Raw genomic sequence first — 25,320 nt, forward strand, 5'->3', positions numbered from 1 at the left:
GAAATAGAATTGCAAAGGATTCTCTTTAGATATTGGTATTAATTACCTTTTAATATATTTGGAAAATTATTTAACGTACAGCACTGGAAAAAAATTATGGAAACATCAGTTGGAGTATGGAAATAATCTTACTGGCAAGAACTTGATTATGCAACATGATGATCCAAATATAAACTGTGAAATGTGATACAGCTCAAGACACATTGTACAATATTCCACAAGATTATATCCAAAAAGTGTACAACTGCCTCGATAAGTGAATTAGTACATTATGCTATACAGCAGGGATGTCAAAATCATTTGGAGGAGAAGGCTGGATTCCAGGTTTAATCATGGTCCCTGAGGCACGATACAAAGACAGAGCTTCATACTCACCTCAATCAACAGCAGAGCTCCCACTGATGTTAGTGGGAGGTTTGCAGAGAGATCAAGGGGAGAACACAGCCTTCATGTAGTAACTAAACATCTGTATTTAGCTCCTCATTGTCACATTGAGTATCACTCAATGAGAAGATCTGCTCCCCCTTATTTCACTTCTGTTTCAGCTTTTTGTTTCTCCTCCTTCCCCTCTTCCTCTCTCTGTTGCTCCCCTTTCTTGTCTTGTGTGTCTCCTCTGTTCCTCCCTCTGTATTTTTATCCCTGCAGCAAATCCCAGTTCCCACTCAATGGTTTCACTCCTATCACCTTCCCTATTTTATTGCTAAAATGATCAGCAGCAGAATAGTTAATGTCATGTTATCATCACTGGATCTTTAGAGTTGACACTCAAATGAGATGAATAGGGGACAGGTAGAAGATATAGAAGTCATTGTTTCAGGTTGTCTGCAGACTCAGGCAGAAGTCACATCAGTTTACACTTGATTTACGTTTGGAAGATTGTATCTGCAGCCCTGAGGTATCAAAACTTACTTTTCATTTTTAAATGAAAACTTAGATTCTGCACAAGCTGCATACGACATATAGGGCACATAAATGTATTTATGTATTTGTGTGCCCCATATTCAGATCCTGCCATATGTGTGCCATATGTTTGACACCCCTGCTAAACAGTCAAGTTCCCCCTTCAATTCCTCATACAAAATTATATTAGCCCTTCTTTTTGTATGTATTCTCAATTCACATTAAATATTTATCTGGTATGTGGACCTGTTGTATCCTTGCTCTCCACTCAGCATTAAGAATATGGAGAAACCACATTGGTACAGTTGGGTTCCAGATAACTAAATAATAACTTTATTAACTATGTGCAAATATAGAAACCTAGCTACTTATATCTGTTCTGGCAGGGTTCTGATGTCTTCTGCAACAGAAGACAGGGAGGCCCTCTAGAAGGCTCCCAAACCATTTAAAGCGATATTACCCAATTCCTATACACTACAGATAGATTCTGACAAATATCATTTTGTCTGAAAAGTACAATTTAGTGTGTGAGATGAAGATGCGTCATATTTTGTTTTCAGTACAACATGTTTAAAACATTAGATTAGCAGAGTGCATCTGATTTGAATAAGTCAGCCATTAGGGATGGTTCTTTGAGATTGTCCAGAAGTATACTTCCTAAAAGTAGAGGTGGGAAACGAGGTTCAGATAAAACAATCATTTTAATCTGTCGCTAACTCTTATTTATTATTTAGAACCAACAGTGTACTTAGAACAGAGAGGAAAATATGGTCCCTGCACCACATCTCAAAATAGATAGATAATATAGTCCAGACATCAGATGAAAAGAGGGGGGAAATGAAAATGTTTAATGTTCCTTTAAAAATAAATTTTATCTAATCTGCGACTATAAATGCTACTGTCCATTAACCGTATTGTGTGGATATTGTATAGTGCCCCTACAGAGCAGAATTAAGGTTTGGGTGCCCTGCCAGTGCATTACCATACTTTAACATATTTTCATTGCCTTTCCATTTAACCTTAACTCTGAATTTCCTGGTTTTTTTATACTTTTTTTTTTTTTTTAATAATAGCAACATCCCTGTAATGTTTTACCCTTAAGTTACTGATACTTACTCAACATTAATGCCAGTGTAACAAAGCTTTTATCTTGGAATTTTGTTGGTTATATGAAAAAGATCATACAGAACAAGAAACAACAAACTCTTGAGAATGCCACCACAGGATATTTGTAACGATTTAAATATGTGTACTATCAACCTGAATTTTATTATTATTATTATTATTATTTATTATTAACTTTTAGCTCCAGCTTCTGGCTGATTTGCCATAGTCTCTGGAGTAATGCAGAGTGGTTAGAGCTACACTCAGGTGGGTTCCTGGGCACCTTCCCTGATGGCTGCTTGGATGAATTATTACTGGGAACAATAGGAGGCACTGGCCATTTTGAAAGAGGACATTGTAACTGAGAGGACAGTTGCCTCAGTCCCATTGAGCACAGTAGAAGATAGCAACCTTTTTCAAAGAAGACAAAGGGGTTTTTAATTCTCTGTAGATCATGAGCCATTGGCCTCTGCTATAGAAGACAATTTCACTTAGGAAGACTAATAGCAAAAAATGACCATTAATCCTTAAAAAAAATCTTTCAAGTGTAGCTAATCCATAAGATTTCAGCAAGTTATAACTATATGGGAAGTTAGAAGAGTCCATATTCTTAAGATCATTTGGGACAAAAAATGGTGCAATACAGGGTGCTAAATTTCTTAAAGGACCCATTTTTCAATTAATGTTAACTCTTTAATTAATGGAGTTACTTGTAAATTCTCAGAAATCCACTGTGTGCTCAGGGCGAGTGCTATAGGATGTACTGCTGTCTTCATACCTAACAAACCTGTTGAATCTCTGCTCTAAAATGCAAACTCAGCCTTAACTATGCAACCTCAACTAGTGCTTCCCTAATACCTTTGACAGTGAACAGTGAGGTGGCAGACTTGCAGATAACGCAAGGTTATTTAGATTAGTCCAGACTAGGGGACCCTGAGGAACTTAAGAAACACCTGGCAAAGCTAACCAGTAACATAACACAATATCAGCCCAAATTCCTTTTAGTAAATTCATCATTTTAGGTAGCACTTTCTGGGACAAAAGATCCGGACATAATTTTGTTGCTCTGCCAATTATTATCTTCACAATCTGCAGCTGTTTCAAAAAAGCAAATAATATTAGCTTGTATGAAGAAAGAGAATAAGATAAGAGCACTATTTTCTGTGCTTTAGAAAACTAAGCACACTTTCTGCTGGATTGGGTACTAAATAGTCTGTAAAAAAATAAGATAAAGAACGTTTTTACATACTATGGTACTTACTAAGACCTCTCTATTTTTTTATTGACAAATATTGTATGCTTGTCTATCTAAATGGCTAGTGTTTTAGTCAGACTTAAATGATGTGTTAAAATTGCCAATTTTTTTTTAGGAATTCAGGTCCTGCTGTATTTATTGCCCCTTAAATGTTTTCCTTGCAAGTATCATTAGTAATGATCTGATAGTCATATTTTTTATTTGCATAGCACCCTTCAGCCTGAAGGATCCCAGAGTGCTTCACAAATTATATACATTCAGCACAGCTGAAATGCAGCGACCTTGAGGGTGGAGGACAGCAGCCAATCAATCAGCATATAGCACACAGCACAACAGTGAGCAGGAAGGATAATTTTGCACAACAATGCTATTATGAACAGAGCATAAGATTTTCCATGTTCATACAGAGTGGACAGAGTTTCAATTTTCTGGCTCATGCAACTACATGAAACTCAATTTACCTTAGAAAGGTGATGGGCATGGGTGGATCCTTTTGTGGTCCCAGGAAGAATGGGTACCGCAGTCCTGAAGTTTAGAATTCTATTCTGTTCTGTATAGGTTCTTACACTGCCCTGGGGTTCTTGGACAACTTTCTTGGGGATGAAATCTTAAAAGGAAAATGGAAAATAAATTAAATTACAGTGGCAGGTAGAAGTAGACTGGATCCAAACACCTATGAACTTTGGCAAGTCTGGATCTGAACTTGAAGGCTTAACTTAAATGGGCCAAACCAAAACTCAGTGTAACAACCTCTCTCCCCATGACACAGTAGAAATAGAACCTAGCACCGTTAGCACCACAGTACCTCACACTTAGCCAGGTCATTGTAACCAGATCCCAATACGCCCACATTTGGTGAAGTTTGACTTGAATTTGAGTTATATGAGCTAAGTCCATGTCTCGGGCCATTTGAAGGTTGCTGGAACAATGATAGGGCAAGTAAAACAAAAGCAGATTTAGTTTTTGTTTTAATTATTACATAAGAATATTCAACTTTCCAAACTTCGTGGTTTTTTAAAATTTTATTTAATTATTCTTAGAAAGGTGCAAGATATTCTAAGTAGGTGGGATATAGAAGCATTCTGACTCTATATATTTGAGTAGGCCATGATTCCACCTCCTGCTCAGAAAACTGAAGTTAGGCTGTAAATTATAGTGATATTTATAGATAATTGCCCTTAGTAATAATGAATTCCTATTAAGCGTATCTGACTGGGCTTTTTGTGCATCTGCTCCTAAAATCACTTTGTTCTCCTTGTTGAGTTTATTAAAAAATAGAAACTTGTTCATTGAGAGGACCGACTGGCTAAGCAGCAGTTCTGCAGAAAAGGACCTGGCGATTACAGTGGATGAGAAGCTGGATATGACTCAGCCGTGTGCCCTTGTTGCCAAGAAGGCTAATGGTATATTGGGCTGCATTAGTAGGAGCATTGCCAGCAGATCGAGGGAAGTGATTATTCCCCTCTGTTTAGCACTGGTGAGGCCACATCTGGAGTATTGCATTCAGTTTTGGGCCCCCCACTACATAAAGGATGTGGATAAATTGGAGAGAGTCCAGCAGAGGGCAACAAAAATGATCAGGGGGCTGGGGCACATGACTTATGAGGAGAGGCTGAGGGAACTGGGCTTATTTAGTCTACAGAAGAGAAGAGTGAGGGGGGATTTGATAGCAGCCTTCAACTACCTGAAGGGGGGTTCCAAAGAAGATGGAGCTCGGCTGTTCTCAGTGGCGGCAGATGACAGAACAAGAAGCAATGGTCTCAAGTTGCAGTGGGGGAGGTCTAGGTTGGATATTAAGAAACACTGTTTCACTAGGAGGGTAGTGAAGCACTGGAATGGGTTACCAAGGGAGGTGGTGGAATCTCCATCCTTAGAGGTTTTTAAGGCCTGGCTTGACAAAGCCCTGGCTGGTATGATTTAGTTGGTGTTGGTCCTGCTTTGAGCAGGGGGTTGGACTAGATGACCTCCTGAGGTCTCTTGCAACCCCAATCTTCTGTGATTCTAGAGGGAATTTGAGACTTTTTTTTTCATTTTGAGGAACCTTGAAACCTCTCACTAAAATTGTTTTACTTATCCGCTCATTGATAGGGAGTTTGCAGGTTGGGGAGGAAAGTTCACGGAAGTTCTACTGTTGTATTTTGTGGCTAGTTCCAACTATTTTTTTGACTTGAATGTCACAGAAGTGTGCAAGAGGAGGTTACTTCCAGTAGATTTGTAGCTCTGTAAGTATAAAAAAGAAATTGAGTATTAGCTCTTCTTTACACCAAAATGTATTTTATTTTATTGGAATGTAGGACTAGAAGGGACCTGTGTTGTAGAATCATTGCTTTAAAGTATTTCTTGATCAGTGAGAAATTATTCTTCTATAGTGTTTGTTTTCTCCTATTGAGCTTTGAGTGGTTGAACATATACAGCATATGCATTTATTAATATATTTAAAATACACAGTGGACATGGTTGATAAGGAAGAGGATTTATCCATGTGGAGTGGTAGACAGATATGCATATACAAAAGAGACTTTGGAATTCAGTGGGACTACTCCCTAATAAGAGGGCAGCAAATTAAGTCAGTGGGCAAGATTCTGATTTCTTGGCCAGTACTATTGAGCTGTGCAGTAGTTTCCCTATGCAGCCTCATGATCATATCACCCTTTTCCATCCCACTCTCCATTCCTTCCTGTTGTTTCACACTCATTTACTCTATGATTCTTCAAATTAGATCGTAATCTCTTCAGGGCAGAGAGCATCTGTTACTGTGTATGCCGAACCCAGCACAACAGGGGTGCTGGGCACCGCCACAGCACAAATATGTATTTGAGCACCACCACAGCACAAATAATAATAATTTAACAAACAATAATTTATACTGGCTTAAATCTGGAGTAATTGCACTGACTTCACTGGTGTAACTGAGATCGAAATCTGAGCCATTCGACTAGTTGTATATGTAATTCAAGGTCCTATGGAGGAGTTCTGTTGACTTCAGAGTGCTTTGGATCAGGCCCTATGTGCAGTAGCTGTAGAACCAGAAGCTAGTGGAACCCTATTTCGCACCCCAGCAGTGAGTGAGCCATCTGGTGTGGAGGGTGCAATGCTGCAAACGAAGGGGCATAGAGCCAGTTGGTACACTCCATAAACATGGTGACAGGTTTCAGAGTGGTAGCTGTGGTAGTCTGTATCAGCAAAAAGAACAGGAGTACTTGTGGCACCTTAGAGACTAACACATTTATTTGAGCATAAGCTTTTGTGGGCTAAAACCCACTTCATCGGAAAAGGTATTTTCCACTGCATGCATCCGATGAAGTGGGTTTTAGTCCACAAAATCTTATGCTCAAATAAATGTGTTAGTCTCTAAGGTGCCACAAGGACTCCTCGTTCTTTTGTCCATAAACATGGTGGCTCAGAAAGAAATGGAGCCAGGGCAGCTGAGCGGTGCATTGATTCAGGGCAACTGCTAGGGAGCCACCACTGGTGAGAACCCTTTGGAATCCCAGCCAAAAATGTAAAGTTGCTCCCAAGGGAGAGTGACACTACTGCTCCTGCCCCTCCCTCTAGACCAGTTCTTCTTTCAGCACATCCACAACCTCCAGCACAAAGTGGTAAAAGTTGCACTCACAGAGCTGAATAGGGCCTATAGTGTGTGTATATTTTTCTAAGTCAGTAGAAGTATAGAGTTCTATTCACTCTATTATGATTGCAGTTTGCTTTAACCGGTATCATTTAAAATCCTGACTCCTTGAACTGAGGAAGATATGTATTGGTATGTGTGTGTCCTTTCAGTCAATAGGTATGGTAGGTAGTTATATTTAAAGGGTTTGAAGTTATTTTTATGAGCCATAGTGAAGTGTGTAAACCTTTATTTTTATCTTGAGAGCTGCTTAGCAATTCTTCCAGGAGATTTATGCTTTTCTAGTTGAAACACTTACAAATCGAGAGGAATACAATATTAGCAAAAGCAGAGACAGCTCATTTCTGTTTCCATCTGAGAATCCAGTTCATAATTTCCCTATGATCTTGGCTGAGACCAAAGGGAAGTTTTAACTTTGTTTAGTAAAACAAGAGAAGCATCGTTCCCTTTAACCAATAGAGTCAATCACTCATCCAGTACTCCCATAAAGTTTCTGTCTGATTGTATCCCTATCAGAGGGCTCTCATGTAGCACCCAAACAAACTGTACTCCTAACCTTGTTTGGGGCAGTACTACCGCATGGAAAAGTTACTCAAAGATCACACACGTACAATACCCTCAGTGATTGCGTTGCTTAAAGATTTACTGACAACGATTGGTTTCTTTTTCATTTTACTTGAAAAGAGCGTAGCTTGTTTCTTCTGAGAAAAAAGTAACTGAAGCAAGTCACTTGCGTCCATCTCACTTAATGACATTTTACTTTTTTTTTTTTAAAAAAATGCATCACTTTAGACAAGAAACGCTGTGATGAGTAACGCTTAGGAGGAGGGGAAAAAAACTTGCTTACAAGGAACTGCTTTTATTAGCGTGCAATCTTAATCCACATACATGCAGATGAGTCTGTCAGAGAGCATTCCTCCCACACCCCCTTTTTAGAGGAAGTTTGTTGATGTAATAACCGACATCTCATCTTCAAAGCCAAAAAAAAGGGGGGGGGGACACAGCCATTCACAGGAAGGACGTAAGTTGATTTGTTCTCCTCCTGGAGCAGAAGTACCCAGACCGCATGATGAAGGAGCATTGTACCACCTACAGTAGTGCTGCCTGCAGCTGTGTCAGTGACTCTACCATGGAAAGTCTGCAGCCACTCAAGCCTAACTACATGTCTGTGTGTTTATTTGCAGAAGAATCTTATCAAAAATTAGCAATGGAAACTCTGGAAGAATTAGACTGGTGTTTAGATCAACTTGAAACCATTCAGACCTACCGATCAGTCAGTGAGATGGCATCTAACAAGGTAAGCGATGGGATAACTTCTTCCTAAAATGTAAAAGGCTGAAAATAAAAAGAATAAGTGCTGTAATGTAAGACAAAAAGTGTTGCTGTATGTGATTGTGTCCACCAGCAGACAAGCATGCACAGTGCAATATCTGACAAAGTTCATTTAAACACTGTTGGTACTTTTTCCTAGTACTTTATGTTAAGGATGGGAACTTTAAATGCTTTGAACTATCTGTATCCTTATGCTATTGCAAGAATTAAACAGTGCAAGTGGTAAACGATAGCATAGGTTCTCAAGCAGAATATATTTACACTGTGAAATTAATCCTTGGATTTGGTGATATGTTCCAGTGGACCTTAGGTACATTTTTATACAGTTAGAAGTAGGATGGTAAATAAAAATGTTACTTACAAAGTAACTTATAAATTGGAGAAAATTTGTCATAGAAAAGCAGAACCAGGAAAACATTTAGCATTCCGTGGATTCAGAATTATAATATGGTACAATGCAGTAAAACCACATAATTACATTGATATTTGTCTATCAGAAAATTTACAGGTGTCAATTACAGCTGTTCTCCCTGGAAAGAATACTACCACAGGCACCCACTGAAAAGTGTGTAACTGTAACAAATGATCAGGCTGGGGAAATTAACTTGGCTTTTCAATAATAATGGCAAACTCTAAACATTATGGGATAATGTTTTACTGCAACTGTCCCTTTCTCTAAGCATTTGGTTTGTGTTTTTAATATTATGGTACGAGTTGACAGCATTTTGTATTCAGTACATGATTAAGGTGCAGTGCCATAACACTGGGACATACATAAAAGTGTTTTCATTGAAGGGCTGCTTTTTGGGGGGAGGGAAGAGATGCAGGAGAATTTGAGATTTCATACAAGGAGTAAAAATTTGCTAAAATTAATTTGAAAAAAAATATATCCCAAACTAAACTTTATGCTGAATGTAGGAAAAAATGGGGGGAAGGTTCAGAAGAAAAATACAGAAAAGATATAAAGGGAAAAAATACAGCAGAAGCCCTGAGTACCGCTCAAAATAATCCTTTAAAACCACCACTCTCTCCAACCCTCAGCTTCTGCTTCCAGCCTCCAACCTTCCCAGCCAGAGAGAGAACTGCTTTCTGTGAGCAGATGAGATTCTATTAAGAACCCATCAAAGTCAGTCCTTAATTGGCCAGAGGGGTTATTGTTGATTGACATAAGGCACTCCCTGGGGCTATAGGCACCACCTCTGCAATGTTCCTAGCTATTGCCCAAATGAGCACTTGACTGGCATCTGAGCAGATCTCCTGCTTTTGCACCCAGCAGCACAGTCTAAGTGCACAAGATCTCAAAGTCACAAGTATTGCTGCTCCAAATTCAATATTTATGCCCATGCTTTTATGCAATATTTACACCCATCAACCTGATGAAGCAAATCCATATGGTTTCTGAAATGTGTGTGCTCTATCTCTTACAAAGATGTTAGACATTGTGTATTCCTTCATTCCTTTGCATTAGCCCTCATGATTAGTACCCGTTTTACCTTTGTGCCACACAAATCCAGGGCTATTCTTCTTTTCCTAACTGGAAATAAATTACACAGGAAATGCTGAATCATAAACTGAGATTCTATGGAATATGTTAAAGAAATTAATCCCAGGTCATTTCAAATTTCCTCCTCCTCCACTAGTTCTTACTACAGCATGCCGGGGCATAGAAAGTAATACAAGTACAATAGGGCTAGCTTTCAAGAAAAGAATATAATTATCAGCTTGCGTGAAAAACAGATCTAGCCATTAGTAAGGCTTTAGACTGAGAAGAAAATAGGGCCTCACACATGGGGCAGAACTATCCCATATTTTGAGATTTTCTCTCACATTTGGACTTTTACAGGTGAAAAGCTCTGATTAAGTAATTCAGCCACTGTGTAATTGTTAAAAATTATGATTTTACTATGTGCAGTGTTAGTGTTCATTGGTTAGATTCAACTTTCTTTAAACTTTGCTCATTCATATACTTGAACTAAAATGTGTTTGTACGTGTTCTGGTCAGATTCCAAGAGTCATTTCCAGCTATGAAAGAATAACATGAAATGGTTTGCAGCTTATTCTTTTTTCCTTGCCATGGTAACAAACATCTAAATGAGTTGGTGATAAATGTCTCTTGGTTTTGTGCCATCATGGCAAACAGTTTTTCATGGCACACAGTAAAATTATTTCAAGTGAGCTGTGCAGTCTGAAAACTGTTCAACTGGAAGTATTGAGGCTTTTGAAAGACTGTTTAGAAACAATCGGAAAATTTGACAACAAATTAATGGAACATTTTTAATCTCGTAAAGTATCTGAGTAGACTATCTTGCTTGAATCAAAAGCTTTTAAGTAGGGCATTGGTAAACAACAAAACAGTCCGATGTTTTGAAAACAGGATGCTTAGGCTCCACATTATTAAAGAAGAACGGAAAGAGAAACAGTATAGAAAGGAAGAAAGCAAATAGACTCAGCACGATCCCAAGTGCAGAACAGTATAAACCGTGACCTATCTTCCTGACCTCTGTTATTGCTGAGTTCCTGGCCCTGTGCCACTAAAGCCAAACTACGTCATTTGAGAATGATAGTAGGCATGGCACAGCTGTTGCAAGTGTGACTCGAATTTCCTGTCTCCTTCCTGACAGACGTAGTTTTATAAAGTACAGAGTTGCAACAACAGCAGACAGAGAGGGAGGATCTCTGAATTCGTGTTTGCAGTGTGATTCTCAGACCTCTTGTACAAAAAGCATTTTCTGGGAGGAAAAGCCATGTGTGACACCATCCTGGTCATAAAGAGTTGGCACATGGGTCTGTAAATGTAAATTAATTACTCAAGGAAAGTGAAAAACTAAGGGCCTGATCCTGCTAGGTGCTAACCAACCTCAGCTTGTATTGAGGCTAGTGGGAGTAGAGGCTGCAAAGCACAGGCTTGAGCCCAGCATAGAACCATTACAGAAAGGCAAAGCTCTGTCTTCTGAGTACTCCCTCCCTAGGTAAAGTCTTTACCACATGTCTTTACCGGTGCACTTAATCCTGTCCTCCAAATACCCCAGACCTCTTGCTATTCCAGACCAGAGTTTCCGGGAAGCACACTGCCTATCACGCCAAGCATGGTGGTGGTTTTGGGAAATGGGAAATTTGATTTTTTTTTTTTTTAAGAAATGATTTGCATTCCAAAATTAGAAAGAGAGCAACGCTGAAGAAAACGACCATACATCCCTAAGTGAGTTTCTGTTCCACATTGCCTTAGTCATTGCCCCTTGGCACTGGCCTCATTCCCTGTGGATTCCCTAAACTAAGCATTTGGGAATGTATGGAATACTGCAAAGATGGAGTTTATTATTTATGTAAAATACTAACAAGACAGTTCTATAGTTTCAGCTTTGAGTGAAATAAAGCTAACTTACCCTTCGTCGTCTGTAGATATTAAATCTTAATATGTATTGTACATTTTTACGTTATTGTAAGATATGACTTATCATTCTGCATTTAGTGGCCTATCCAGTTCACTGCCTAGGCAGATACTGAGTCGTCTCTGGAGGTTTGTGAGTCTCCTGATATAGCAGCCCCCTAATGCTGCATTTGGCATTATGCAGCTGTCTACAGACTCATCTGCCATAGAGACAGAATCACAGGCCCCCTAGAGCATTTGGGCTCTACGGAGCAAGGTTGGTAGACACAGGCTCGGTGCATCCCCAAATCATAAAGCGTGGGGTAAATAATTCCCCAACTGACCTACTAGTTCTCCAACTCCCAGCTTGATGGTTTTCTAAGGCCTTAAGGTCATAGAAGCTAGGGCTGGAAAAGACCTTTTACATCACAGAGTCCATCCACTTATAAGTGCAGGATCCCCTGAATAGCACAGTAGTTTTTGAAGCCAGTATTCAGAGCCTCTGCACCCAGACTGTGCAACTTTGCAGTTGATAGATGATAAAGACTGGCTGGAAAGTAAAATCTGTTTCACCAAAAAAGGTTTTGACAACTGATTCTGTTCCTTCCAGATTTCCCCCCAGAAAAGTGAGGGTGCATGAGACTACCCCAGAATAGCTAAGTTACGTCCAGGGATCAGAGGAGAGAGACCTGAACCTCAGTCTCCCACGCCCTGGGCAAGAGTCCTAACCACCAGACTTTAGAGTCAGTCATTGTCTCAATCTATCCTATTAGAGCTCCGCTTTGTCTAAATAAATAGTTGCTGGGCCAGAGAAAGACTTACTGACTCTATAGCACCTGGATGTGGGAGACCCATGTTCAAGTTCCTGCTCTGAATCAGGCAGAGCCCCTTCTCTATTGGTTTTGGGTAGGTTCTTCAGGCCCAGGATGGAATTTCTGGTCAGAATCTGTGACAGCCCCAGCGCAGAATAGCCATTAGTCTGGTGGTTAGGAGTTCACATGTGGGAGACCCAGTTTCCAGTCCCTAGTCTGAATCAGGGAGAGCAGGGATTTGAGCCTGTCTACCACACCCGGGTGATTGCATTGCCCTAACCACTTGCATATTGGCTATCCTCACCCTGCTCTAGGCCAGAAATTCCACCCAGCACCGGAGAAATCTTCCCAATGAAAGTGTTGCTGGAACCAATATGTTTCCATGAAAAGTTTCCATTTTGACAACTGGGCATTTGCCAACAAATAACATTTCATCCAAAAGTCCCCAGCGAGCCCTATGAATAATGTAATTCATTATTTGCAGAAACAGTTTGAATTTTGTATATACATACTTTGGTAACATCACAGGGTCTTCCTTGTTGACCCACCAGTTTTGAAACTTTGTTATGCCTGTATTGTGATGGAAGTTAAGGGAGCCTTAACATTGACCATACGGCTCAGTGCTGCTAGACATACTGTAATATAACTCCTTGCAATTTGTCTCACCTGGATTTAGTCAGCTGTTAAAGAAGTCTCCAGGAGAAGTGGGCGTAAAGAGCAGAATTAAATCCTGCAGGCAGATAACATTTTTGACCATCACTGTATACATAGGTATTTGCTAGTGAGACAGCTCACCAAACCATTGTCTTTGTTATTTTGCAAGAGAGCCCCTGGCATAAACATGACTCTTCCACTTCACCACTATTTCAAAGGGTGTTCCAATCAAACAAAAAACAAAACAAACAGAGAGAGACCAGCAAGCCCACACCTAACTGTCAGGAGACAGTGGCTAAATAAATCTGAGGGCACTAATGTAAACTCTGGCAGTCCACATCAAGCAGTTTAACATTGCTCAGGGCAGCACGCCAAGGGTCTATGTGCCTTGCTGCACAGCTTCCACATTTGCGTTTGTTTTGTGAGTCTGCCAGCACTCAATCTTGCCCACTTCGTACGTGATGTTTCCCTTAACTGGTGCCAAATTGTTTAGTCTTTTGGTTACTTTACTGTAATTTCCTTTGTTTAATATGCTTTAAAATAGCCAATTGGCTTACAAAGAAAGGCTTGTAAAGTTAAGCAACAGTTAGCAAGACAAAGAGACTTCCATGTCTTTTGTTTTTATAAGCAGAGTTAAGTAGGTATGATTCATGGAATTCCGCACATCAGTTCCTGATGGGTTATTTGGTATTCCCCTCTATCGGCTGCAGCTGTTCAGGGACTGTCATTACGGAAACAAAGACAGTATCTAAGCGTTTGGGAGACCTCATGAAGTGCAAGTTAGCTGATCTTCAACAGCCATTAGAAGTATATTGTAATTATCATTAAAGATCTTAAATGCATTCTGAAATGCATGGCGCCCTTGTAAAGTATGATGCAAACATACCCTAGTGCTGTTAGGTGATTCTTGAATTTACAGTTTTTGGAATTAGCCTGAGTTGTGAAATCATTATGCTTGATGCAAAATGTGATAGAGGCTGTTTACACCTGAGGGTGGGGACAATTCATTTGATGTATGTTTGAACTTCAGTCTTCTCATTCAGGTTTAGAAAGAATGCCTTGATCTAATACAGGGAAAATAGGTACTGCATTTTCTGAAGATAATAGTGCAAATTGCGAACATTACATCTGAGATCCAGATTTTGAACAATCCAAGATTTGGGAGTGTTGGATCCAGGATTTTAGTGCAGCCAGAACAGGCCAGGGACTGGAACTGGTTGGGAATTTTTCAACAAAACTTTTTTTGTCAGAAAATGCTGATTTGTCAAAATGGATTTTTCCCCCACGAGAATGGATCATTTTCAATGAATTTTTTCAACTAAAAAAAGTTTTGAAATTGTGGAAACAAAATATTTTGACATTTTTAAAAGAAAAAAAATCTGGTTTTCTGGTTCATAACAAGTTTTCATTTAAAAAATTAAGCTACTTAGAGTTAAAAAAAATGGTCAAAAACAAAACATTTCAAAAATTATGTAAACAAAACTGCAATTGACCCAAACCTGTGTCTGTGTGTGTGGTTAGTGAACATTTTTAAGACTTTGATTTTTCATCCCAATTCAGAACAGGAAAATATTTCAATATCAAAATTTTTCACAGTATGTAAAAATCATTACCCACCTAGCAGGAGTCTGATTTGTCTTGCGTACCCCAAGTTTCACCTCAGTTAAAAACTACTTGCTTACAAAATCACACACAAAAATACAAAAGTGTCACAGCACACTATTACTGAAAAATTGCTTACTTTCTCATTTTTACCATATAATTATAAATTAATTGGAATATAAATTGTATTTACATTTCAGTGTATAGTATATAGAGCAGTATAAACAAGTCATAGTCTGTATGAAATTTTAGTTTGTACTGACTTCACTAATGCATTTTATGTAGCCTGTTGTAAAACTAGACAAATATCTAGATGAAAGACCAACATACATCCAGGGCTACATGTACCCCTGGTTGAGAACCACTGGTCTAAACCCTCTCAAAGTTCAGGGATGTTCAAATTTGGGGATTGGGTCTGACCTGTCTCTTGTTTACACTATGCAGAGAAGAACTAGTCACAGAATTCAGATTATCATCATATATGTACTATGAAAATAGACTGTCCTAAATTTTAACAATCTACTTCATCACTCCATACCGAGGGCCGGATTAAGCCAGGGGCTTTAGGGACTGCAGCCCAGGGCCCCGGCTCAAGGGGGACCCCGCAAAATAAATCACAGGCAGTGATCTCCAGGCCTCTAAAAGGGGCGCTCACCGTGGCCCCATGCTGCTCCTGGAAGCAGCTGGCTGCCGGCACGTCTCTGCGGTCCCTAGCAGAGGCGGAGTCGGCTCCACGCGCTGCCCCTGCCCCCAGCACCTCCTTACAGCTCCCATTGGCCGGAAACCAGTCAATGGGAGCTACAGGGATGGCACTTGTGGGTGCAGGCAGCGCACGGAACACGCTGTCCCCTTCCCACCCTGGGGCTGCAGAGACCTGCTAGGAGCCTGCCTGAGCCCTGCTGTGCTGCCGGCTGGGAGCCGCCTGTGGTAAGCGCCTCCCGGCCGGAGCCTGCACCTCGCACCCTCTTCTCCACCCCAACCCCCTGTCCCAGGTCAGAATCCCCTCCTGCACCCAAACTCCATCCCAGAGCCTGCACCTCGCACTCCTTCCTCCACCCCAACCCCCTGCCCCAGATCAGAATCCCCCTCCTGCACCCAAACTCCCTACCCCCTCCTGCACCCCAATCCCCTGCTCCAGCCCCCTCCTGCACCAAACTCCCTCCCAGGACAAAGACTTGTATACAGGGGCCCCACAAAATCAAATAGCCCCAGGCTCACAGGAGAATTAATCTGGCCCTGTCCGTACCCTGAAATCCTCTTCCCTCGCTCCTTTGTTCTCTGAAATGAATAATTATAATGAAAGTTGATTATTCTGCCTCACAAATACAGTGTTAACAGTCTAGAGGAACAATTGTACTTATTTAATACTCCGTATGTAAGTTTGACAATCTGATACTTTGGCCTTGCCAGCACTAGAGCCTAGCCAGTTTCCAAATAACAGCCTCAATCCCCAGGAGATCTCCTTTGTTTGTATGAATCCCACTGTCTCCAACAAAGGCCAGTGCCCATTAGGCATCATCTAACTCTTAAAAAAGAATCGGGCTTTTGTGGTGGTTTGACCTTTTGTGGTGGCTTGACCATTTTGAACTTTTCATTCTCCAGACATTTCAGTCGTGCTGTTTTAGGGTGTGTCATAAGTATAATTGCTCAAGGGCAGGTTCAAAAGGTGAATAATTATTTGAGGGCAGGGCTAAAAAGTGAATAATTGAAAAGGCAAGAGGCCTTGCCTGAATGGGAATGAAGTGAGGTAACTGGACATGGAATAGTATCAGTAAGGATTTGTGTAATTTCTGAGAGCAAAATCTTTGATTTGGGGGGGGGGGCTGTGATTGGTAGTTCTTTTGCCTTTAGAAAAGGTGGATCTTTGATCTTTGGAGAAGTTCAGTTCCTGGTCCAACTTGGACCCAAATTCTAAGCCCTGATTCTGGTCTCACACTAATATTATACTGGTGTAAGTCAATTGGCTTCAGTGGAGGTACTCCTGACTTGCCCAATATGGGTGAGAGAGACAGGCCCCTCTAAACTCTTCATCAAAATTGCCATTTCAGTTTGCCTGTGTAAGATCAGCAAGACGGTGATAATACTCAGAAAAATGAGGGGGAAAAGAAGCAAAATGAACACTTTAAAAAAGAGAGAAACGTTCGGGAAATTTAATAGTATTTAGGGATTTGTTCTTTGTTTCAAGTAGGAATCTTTCACCAACATTCCTCCTCTCCAGTTGGTGGTAATGTTGATACTCTTTTTGGTATTGTGTACTTTTGGGGACTCTTTGTTTGAGCTCATTGTGGTGCCAAATATGGAATTTAGCAGTGTTAGAAGGAGTTTCATTTCTCATCACATTCACAAACATACCACTAATCAATGCCAACTCGTCACACATGTTCTGTCCTTTGGGTTCCCTTCTCACATGCTAGCTCTCAGTAGGGCACACATGAAACATAGTGGTGTTGGGTTATCAAAAGGAAAACGAGGCAGTTTGGAGGCACGCTCAAATAGAATGCCTTAGAGAGAGACTGCTCTGACTGGAGGGCCTCGGCTGTATGTTTAAAAAAATAAAAAAACAACCGTTGTAGCACAGCTGGGCAAATACTGCACACACAAATATTCCGCAAATTATTTGCCTAGCTCTGTGTTAGAATGATTTTTCATTACAATGTATTTACATTCATTAGTACATTCCATATGTTTTTAGATGGCTGTATTAGGTGCATTTTCATTTTGGGAGGACCAGCTGCCACTGTTTTTCATACAGTATTTTAAGAGATACAAAGCCATGTCGTACTGGGCTTTATTTACACTTTATGCCTCATCTTATAAAGCAAACAGACTTTTGCTGTTTAAGAGTTGCCAGAGTTTTTCTCATTATGCACATCTAGGAAAAGCCATTTCAGGGTTCAGAATTATTTTAATTTCCCAGAGCTAGTTTTCCTACTTTATGAAAGCCCTGTGAAGTTGCTTAAATAAAGACTGCAGGATATGAATCACAGATTTCAATTTAATTTAAATGCTAGGTATATACATTTCACAACAGTAGCTTTCTCATTCTCACCCTCCCTTTGTTAATGATAAACACACTTGCCTCTTGGTCTTCTTTCTAAAGATGTAGGATCCAACTGAGGCAAAATCACCTAAAAGATAAGTGCCAGTTCTCCCCAGTCCAGCTCTTGGGATTGACTTTGGAAAAAAGCTTTAAGCCCCTTCCTGTCTAAATGCATTGTTTAATGAGACAACGAAAAGAGCCATGAAGCCTGAATACATCTGTTAATTGGAGACTGAGGGAGGCCGAGAACACTCTGGCAATCAAGCATTAAGACCCCTACTATATTCCATTTTCACCGCTGCAGGTTTAGGGATTAAAGGTCCTGCGTTTTGAGAGTAGTGCAGTGTGGGAGGCGGGGAATTCACTAGCATGCACCATCCTCTCCAAATGGGCAGCTTCATAAATAGCTAATGAAGAGCGGGGGTGGTTATTTGGTTTGTGGTTTCTATCGTGGGCTCTTCCTACTAAATTGGTCAGCTTCCTTTGGCACAAGTGGCTTTGTCAGTGTGGCTTGCATAGGTCTGATTGATCAAACATTTTGGTATAAGACCTTCCGCCTTCTGGAGCATTGGTTTCTCTCAAGGCCATAGATATTGTTAGTTGTATCAGGCCTTTCTTTAATTAAGACATTTTATGCCTGTAGTCTGCTTGCTTTAGTCATCTAATTATATTTTGCTGTTGCTTCCTGTCATTCAGTTCAGACTGGTTCTGATCTTTCTTTTGTTTCCTGATCTTTGTTTTTCAGTTTCTGAGCCAAGCTTCCAGTTAATTTCAGAAAACACTTTACACCTGTGGAACTCTCTAAAAATGCCTTTGGAAAGTAACATGTTTAGTCTGTAGTAAAAAAAATGGACTTTTCCCATTTACAATTTTAATCTAAACTTATCACATTGGAGTGAGGTTAGACAACTATAATTAATTCCCCCCAAATTGTGGACAATCAGTTTTCCTAGGAGAGGCGCTATTAATTTTTGGCCTAATCTTGTTGCCACTAAAGTCAGGATGAATTTTGCTATTAACTTCAATGAGTGCAGGATATGCTTTTGGTTAGAACATATGACCATGTCAAATTTTAAAACACACATTCTACTGAGAAGTGCTCAGGTGTGTTCTGTGTTTTCTTTTACATGGTAAGAAGCACTTACCATGGATGGATTCTATAGATAACACAATAGATAGTAATCTTCATTTGAGCTATCATGAGGGATTTTTGTTGGATTCTTGTCTTGCTGAGAAATCAGGGCCTAGCAGATTTTGGTAGATAAATAATTTTGGCGTCAGACATCCGTCAAAGGTTTCTGTGGTAAGTTAGTGAGTCAGGTAACCAATACAACGCACTAAGCTAACATGCTGAAGCAAGCTGTGGTTGTTTCTATTCATTATCCTGAAACAAGTGTTTTTACAGATAGGGAAGGGCAAAATGATTCAGATGAAACAGAAACTGACCCAAACATCCACCCAAATAAAACTGAAGTTTATAATCAAACAACCTGTTGTGCTATATTAACATTGTGTTTTATCTGTACAAATATTCAGTGTATTCCTGCTAATGATACACAGAATGAAATTATAAACCTTATCAATGCTTTTGCTTTTATGCTAATCAAAAGAAATGCTAATATTCCAACAAAAATCCTATATGATACCAATCAGCTATGAAAGCACTGACCGAATGCATCTGCCATTTGTATTCATAGGCAGTAGATGTTTTATAGGACTTGTCTTCAACTGGAGGAAGCCTTTAAGCAGATTTAGCCCTGCAGGAATGGCATGTACTTTCTTAACGTGCCAGCAAAGCCTCATGCATGTGCACCTTATAAACACATGACACATTTATTTTCAGGGAAGTCAAAATGGTGGTTTCACCATGACCTTACTTTTTCGTCAACATCAGTTGATAGGGGTTTTTTTTCCGTTAGACCCACCCAATTCTCATGAGGTGAGTAACATGAGCCCCAAGCCTCGCATGTGAATAGGGAAATTCAGACTCTCTTCTAAGCAGTGATAATTCACAGTACGTTCACTATGTAGGATCTTGTTCTAACCCTGTTGTTATGCGTTTGCATATTTCAGCTTTCAATTATCTGGAAATGATCTAGAAACTTTCTTTCTTTCTTTCTTCAAGGCAGGTTCTGATTCTTGCAGTGATCCAGCTTTTTTATTATGTGTTTGCATATTTTCATTTTCAGTTATCTGGAAATGAGCTAGAAATACATACACACCTCGTGGTTCTGATTCTTTAAAGGGAATAGCAAATTTTACCAGTAAAACATTAATATTAGTCTATCTAGATCAGAGTGATGTTATTACTTTAAGGGAGGAGTCACTTAACTGATTTATAGCAACTTTTTCTTTAGGAGTTGTGCTTTGAATTTATTATGTATTTTTAAATCGTCATAATAAAATTGTGTAAATAAGTCTGCCATGAAATTATTCTTTTTTAAGTAGTTGCTTGAATGTACGAAGGATAAAGCAATTTTCTCTTGACATAAAATGGGAAATTTCATGGCTCAATGTTTGTTTTTGGTTAAAAAATAAACAAAAGAGAAAACAAAAATCCTCAAAGTTTTGCATCTTGTTAAAAGTAGCTTGTAGCACATCATAACTTGATTGGGGCGGGGAGGAAAGAAAGAGTTGCAAAAGCGCTGAAAAGAAAAAAGACTGATAGCTGAATATAATATGTTTACTGACTCTAGCTACTAAAATAATCAAAATTACCTATCAAAAGCTCTCTTCTTTTGAACTGATTGACCAAATGAATTGAAAAAGCTTTATTATTTTACTGTTACATTTATATTTAAAATCAGCTTCTCAGCACTCTTAGTGAGAGTGCTGAAGAAAAGAAAATACACAAACTGAAATGGTGAAGTAACAGGAACAGTTGCAAACTAATCTTTTCTGATTAAATCCATTCTGTAAATGATGAAATATGAGGAAAACTGAAGATAAAATTTTGTTATTCCTCATACTGAAGAAAGAACTTATTTCAAGGAGTATTGGCTTGGCAGACTCAAAATAGGCCAAAATGAACAGTGCTTCAAAGTTCATATAGGTTTGAGGGGAGCCAGAATAATAGGAAATTACCTTTTATACAAGAACTCTTTAAAAAAAGAAAAGAAAGGAATATCATGTACTAGCAGGATTTGTATCAGTTACCTGCTTTTCTGCCCATTGTGAGAATGACCAACCCACATTTTGTCTCATCTGCTGCTCTTGGGAGTTTTGCTTTCATGTTGACAGTTGGGACCATATCTGAAATCCTCATTCAGCTCTCACTCAGGCAAAAACACTGGCTTCACTGGGAATGTTGGCTGCTTAAGGATTAGACACCTATGAGATTTAAATACCCAGCTCTGGAAGAGGAGACCAAGTGTTCCTTAATATCTGTTCTGGTTTCAAATACTGGTTTATCTAACTTAAAAAATCTGCTATAGCACACGCCAGCCACAAACACCGTAACTGAATGTTCAAGGTGCACACTGATACGTACCCCTGTGGCCTGATCCTGCAAATACTTATACATCTGAGGAGTCATTTCCCTTGTGTGTATAAATGTTTTCAGAATTGGGCCTTAATTCCCATTACACTGGTAAATTTCCGTGTAACCTGCTAGATTTTAAATATCGAGTGCCAAATTCTTCCCAGGTAAAACAGAAATGAATGGAATTACACCAGGAATGAATTGTGCCTTGAGACCAGAAGTGGTTAGAACAGGGGTAGGCAACCTATGGCACGCAAGCTGATTTTCAGTGGCTCTCACACTGCCCAGGTTCTGGCCACCAGTCCGGGGGGCTCTGCATTTTAATTTAATTTTAAATGAAGCTTCTTAAACATTTTAAAAACCTTATTTACTTTACATACAACAATAGTATAGTTATATATTATAGACTTATAGAAAGAGACCTTCTAAAAACATTAAAATTTATTACTGGCAAACGAAACCTTAAATTAGAGTGAATAAATGAAGACTCGGCACACCACTTCTGAAAGGTTGCTGACCCCTGGGTTAGAAGCATGATTAAGTTGATCATGACTTGGCCCTGTTGCATTTATCGGCCGGGTGGTGGGGGGAGGAGCGGAAACGAGGGGAAACCATACAAACACTAATGGTATCCTTGTAGGTAAGAATTCTCTCCTACCTTTTGTTCTGAGGACTTCTAAGAAACAGTGGCAAAGTGAAGAATGTAAGATGGTATTTGTGTCAGAAGGCTGGGTCACGAGGGCAATGCAGTTTATAAACATTTTTAGACACCGGAGGTATGCAACTAAATTGTTTCATAAAGACAAAGGGTGGGGAGCACCCATTTCTGTATACACATTCCAAGCAAAGGCATTACAATATCGTAGCAGTTCTTTTCTCCTGTACTTGCCTTTAATGTCTGTAAATGTTTTTAGTTTTTCATCCACTGAGCCCGATCGTAGCTTGAAGCAAATTGGTGTAGCTTCATTGACTAAAAAGGAGCTATGCTGATTTACACCAGCTGAGGATCTGGCCCTGTGTCTTTATTGTCTCTGTAATGCATCGTGCACACCTATGATGCGGTTGTCTGAAGAGCAGTAATAATAACGGGGTTACCTAGAGAAGAAGCACTGGGTTGGAAAATCAAAAAAGGGGTGTGTGAATCTGGGGGTAGATCTTTGTTTAACCTTCTGGCATGAGAAGGAAATTTGCTTCGTCCGTAGAAAGCCAGAGCATTATTTTGTTGAGCTGACTTACCAGGAGGAAGATGTTAGGGAGGTGCACCTTTTCCCCCTTCCCAGCCTCCCCCCCACATGCACCAGGGTCATTACTGCAGCCTGTGAGCTGGAACACTACAACCTTGTCTACACTGCCACTTTATAGCGCTGAAACTTTCTCGCTCAAGGGTGTGAAAAAACACCCCCCCGAGCGCTGTACGTTTCAGTGCTGTAAAGTGGCAGTGTAGACAGTGCACCAGCGCTGGTAGCCGCACTCCCAGCATTGGTAGCTACTCCCCTCGTGGGGGTGATGAAGTGAAGTTCCCTCACACAGCCTTTCCAGAGCCGGCATCCCTTGGGCTTTTGGCCTGGTACACTTGCATAAAGATTTCCCTAGGGCAGTTTCCAACTTGTCCTTAGAGGAAAGGAAACCACACACCTATCATAGAAGCAATATGTCAACATTAACAGGGCTAGGAATGAAGCAAAGATTTGCATCTTAGATAAAGTAAAACTAAAGATGTTTCACTATCTGGGAAAATAACATCTGAGAGTATTAAATGAATTATAATGAAAGGAATTACCAACAAAAAAAAAAGAGAGAGACTCTGATAAGAAAAGGGGGCTCCAAGGGGGGAAGGATAGCTCAGTTGTTTGCGCATTGGCCTGCTAAACCCAGGGTTTTGAGTTCAATCCTGGAGGGGGCCATTTAGGGATCAGGGGCAAAAATCTGTCTGGGGATTGGTCCTGCTTTGAGCAGGGGGTTGGACTAGATGACCTTCTGGGGTCCCTTCCAACCCTGGTATTCTATGATTCAGTCTATGCAGCAGTGCCCCAGTGAATACTTCAAAAGTGGTTCCAGTATCAGTCAAGGAATGATTCAGTGTCTGTCTGAGCTAATTTGGTTGAAATTACTTTTCTAGTCATTACAGGAAAACTCCACACAACCTGATTGCTTTTTCTCACCACTGCCCAGATGTTTTCAGAATACTGTTTGTTGTTCAGAAGATCAGGCATTCTTTATGTTTGTTTGGGGTTGGTAGGCTTTTCTGCATTATTTTACTTCTATTAAAATAATGTGTATTCCTTTTTTAAACTCTACGCTTGAATTGCACTATCTGCTGATCAGGGCATGGGATATGGAAAAGGGAGACCCAAGTTTTATTCCCGACTCTGCCACTGACTCCCTGTGTGACCAAGTCACTTCACCTCTCCGTGGCTCAGTTCCCATCTGTAAAATGGGGATAATAATGCCTTTCTCTGTAAAATATATTGAGATGATCAGATGACAGGTACTGTATAAATGCAAAGTATTATTATTATTGATTACAGGGATGCAGCATTAACTCTAAATTCATTCACTAGTTCTTTGAAATGTGTAATATGCTGTACAAAACATGCAGTACACAAACCCATTGGCATTTTCTCATTGCTTGTTGGTTTTATCCTTTGCTGTCATATTGGTTTAGCTGAGAAGCCACTGCAGAGATTTTAACATAACATCATTCATTGATCTGTGCAGAGGGAGCAACATTCATTCTCCCTACTGGTACTGCACACAAATGGCATACCATAGAATAGATAGAATCTCTCTGGAACATTTGCTATCAAGTGAAACTCAAAGAAAAATCTAGAGTCCCATAAAACGAACAGTGGTAATTGCTTCTAAGTGTTATTGAATGTCCTCCTCATGCCTCACCGGGCTGTACATTTTTAACGATGTCACATTATTGAGGAAATTTATGAATAAATTCATATTCCAGCCGTGTTCAGACAGTATATTGCAATGATACCATTAAAAGTGCATGAGTAATCCCCTCTATGTAACAAGGATGATAATTATCATGGCTGGAGTTGATCATGGTAATGTTTTTAGCAGTGTTACAGTACCGCTCACCAGTCATGTAAAGGTTGCTGACGATAAGCCTGAAGAAGAGGGTGGAATTTGTTTACTTAAAGCTGAGTGAACAGAGGAAAGGCATGGTTTTGTTAAAGTTCAGAGATGAGAGTCAAAAGATCTGGGTTTTATCCCTTCTCTACTATAGACATCCTGTGTGATCTTGGGCAAGTCATTTCATCATTTTGTGCCTCAGTTCCCATCTGTAAAATGGGGATAATAATACCTGGTACTTTTCTACATTATGGTAGCAGTGCTGCCAGGTAACATTTTTTAATGTTTGCATAGTGCTTTAAGCTCCTCAGCTGAAATGCACGATTCTGTATATGTACAAAATACTATAAAATCCTGTTGACACAACTTTGTTTGAAAATCATTTTTACAGTCACCTGATTGTGGTGGTTCTTTTGTATAGATAAAGGCCCTGATCCAGTAAAATCCTTCAAAAAATGCTTAACATGACGCTTGAAGTCTATGGGACTACTTCCATGCTTAAAGTTAAGCATGTGCTGAAATGTTTTGCTGGATTATGGCCAATGTGTAGTTTTCAAGCACTGAGCTAGAACTCATCTCCTCTTTTATGAGAGCTTTACTTTTCATTGTGATTACACAGATAGGCGAGTGTGCATTAATTCCTCACTTTTTTGTTTATAATTATAAAAAAACCCAAGTTTTGGCTTGGTAGTTCCTTGATTTTGGATCAAGAGACTTTTAACCTCTCTCAGCTGACATGAATCTTAAAGGAGATTTAGTAATTGAAAGTAATTCCCCAGCATGCCCACAGCTCTGGGATTCCTGACCTTCACATCAAGCATCAGTCACACCTCCCCCTTGCCGGGATCTTATGACATATTCCTGAGTGAACCGATCATGTGCCAAAGACCGGTGACACTGACACACCACATAAAGTTGCCTAAAGCCATGTGACAATATCCCTGCCTCCAGTCACTTTTAAAGTGAAAAATACATGTTTCTTGCTAACAGGCATTTTCAGACACTGTGCTCTGCGGGTGTTGATCTGTTTCTCTCCATAAGCTGGCTGTGGGTGGTAG

At 39.9% G+C, this 25,320-nt stretch overlaps 1 protein-coding gene across 2 annotated transcripts in view; it reads left to right on the plus strand.

The window, feature by feature from the left end:
• The window catches only part of PDE4B (phosphodiesterase 4B), a 346,320-nt gene that overhangs the window by 303,911 nt on the left and 17,089 nt on the right, over positions 1–25,320 (plus strand). For both annotated transcript variants that reach the window (XM_065410138.1, XM_065410140.1), the window contains one exon: positions 8,072–8,184. In XM_065410138.1, coding sequence (XP_065266210.1) covers positions 8,072–8,184 — 113 coding nt within the window. The remainder of the gene's footprint in view (positions 1–8,071; positions 8,185–25,320) is intronic.

Source organism: Emys orbicularis, chromosome 8 (genome assembly GCF_028017835.1).
Source record: "Emys orbicularis isolate rEmyOrb1 chromosome 8, rEmyOrb1.hap1, whole genome shotgun sequence".
Classification (NCBI taxonomy): Eukaryota; Metazoa; Chordata; order Testudines; family Emydidae; genus Emys; species Emys orbicularis.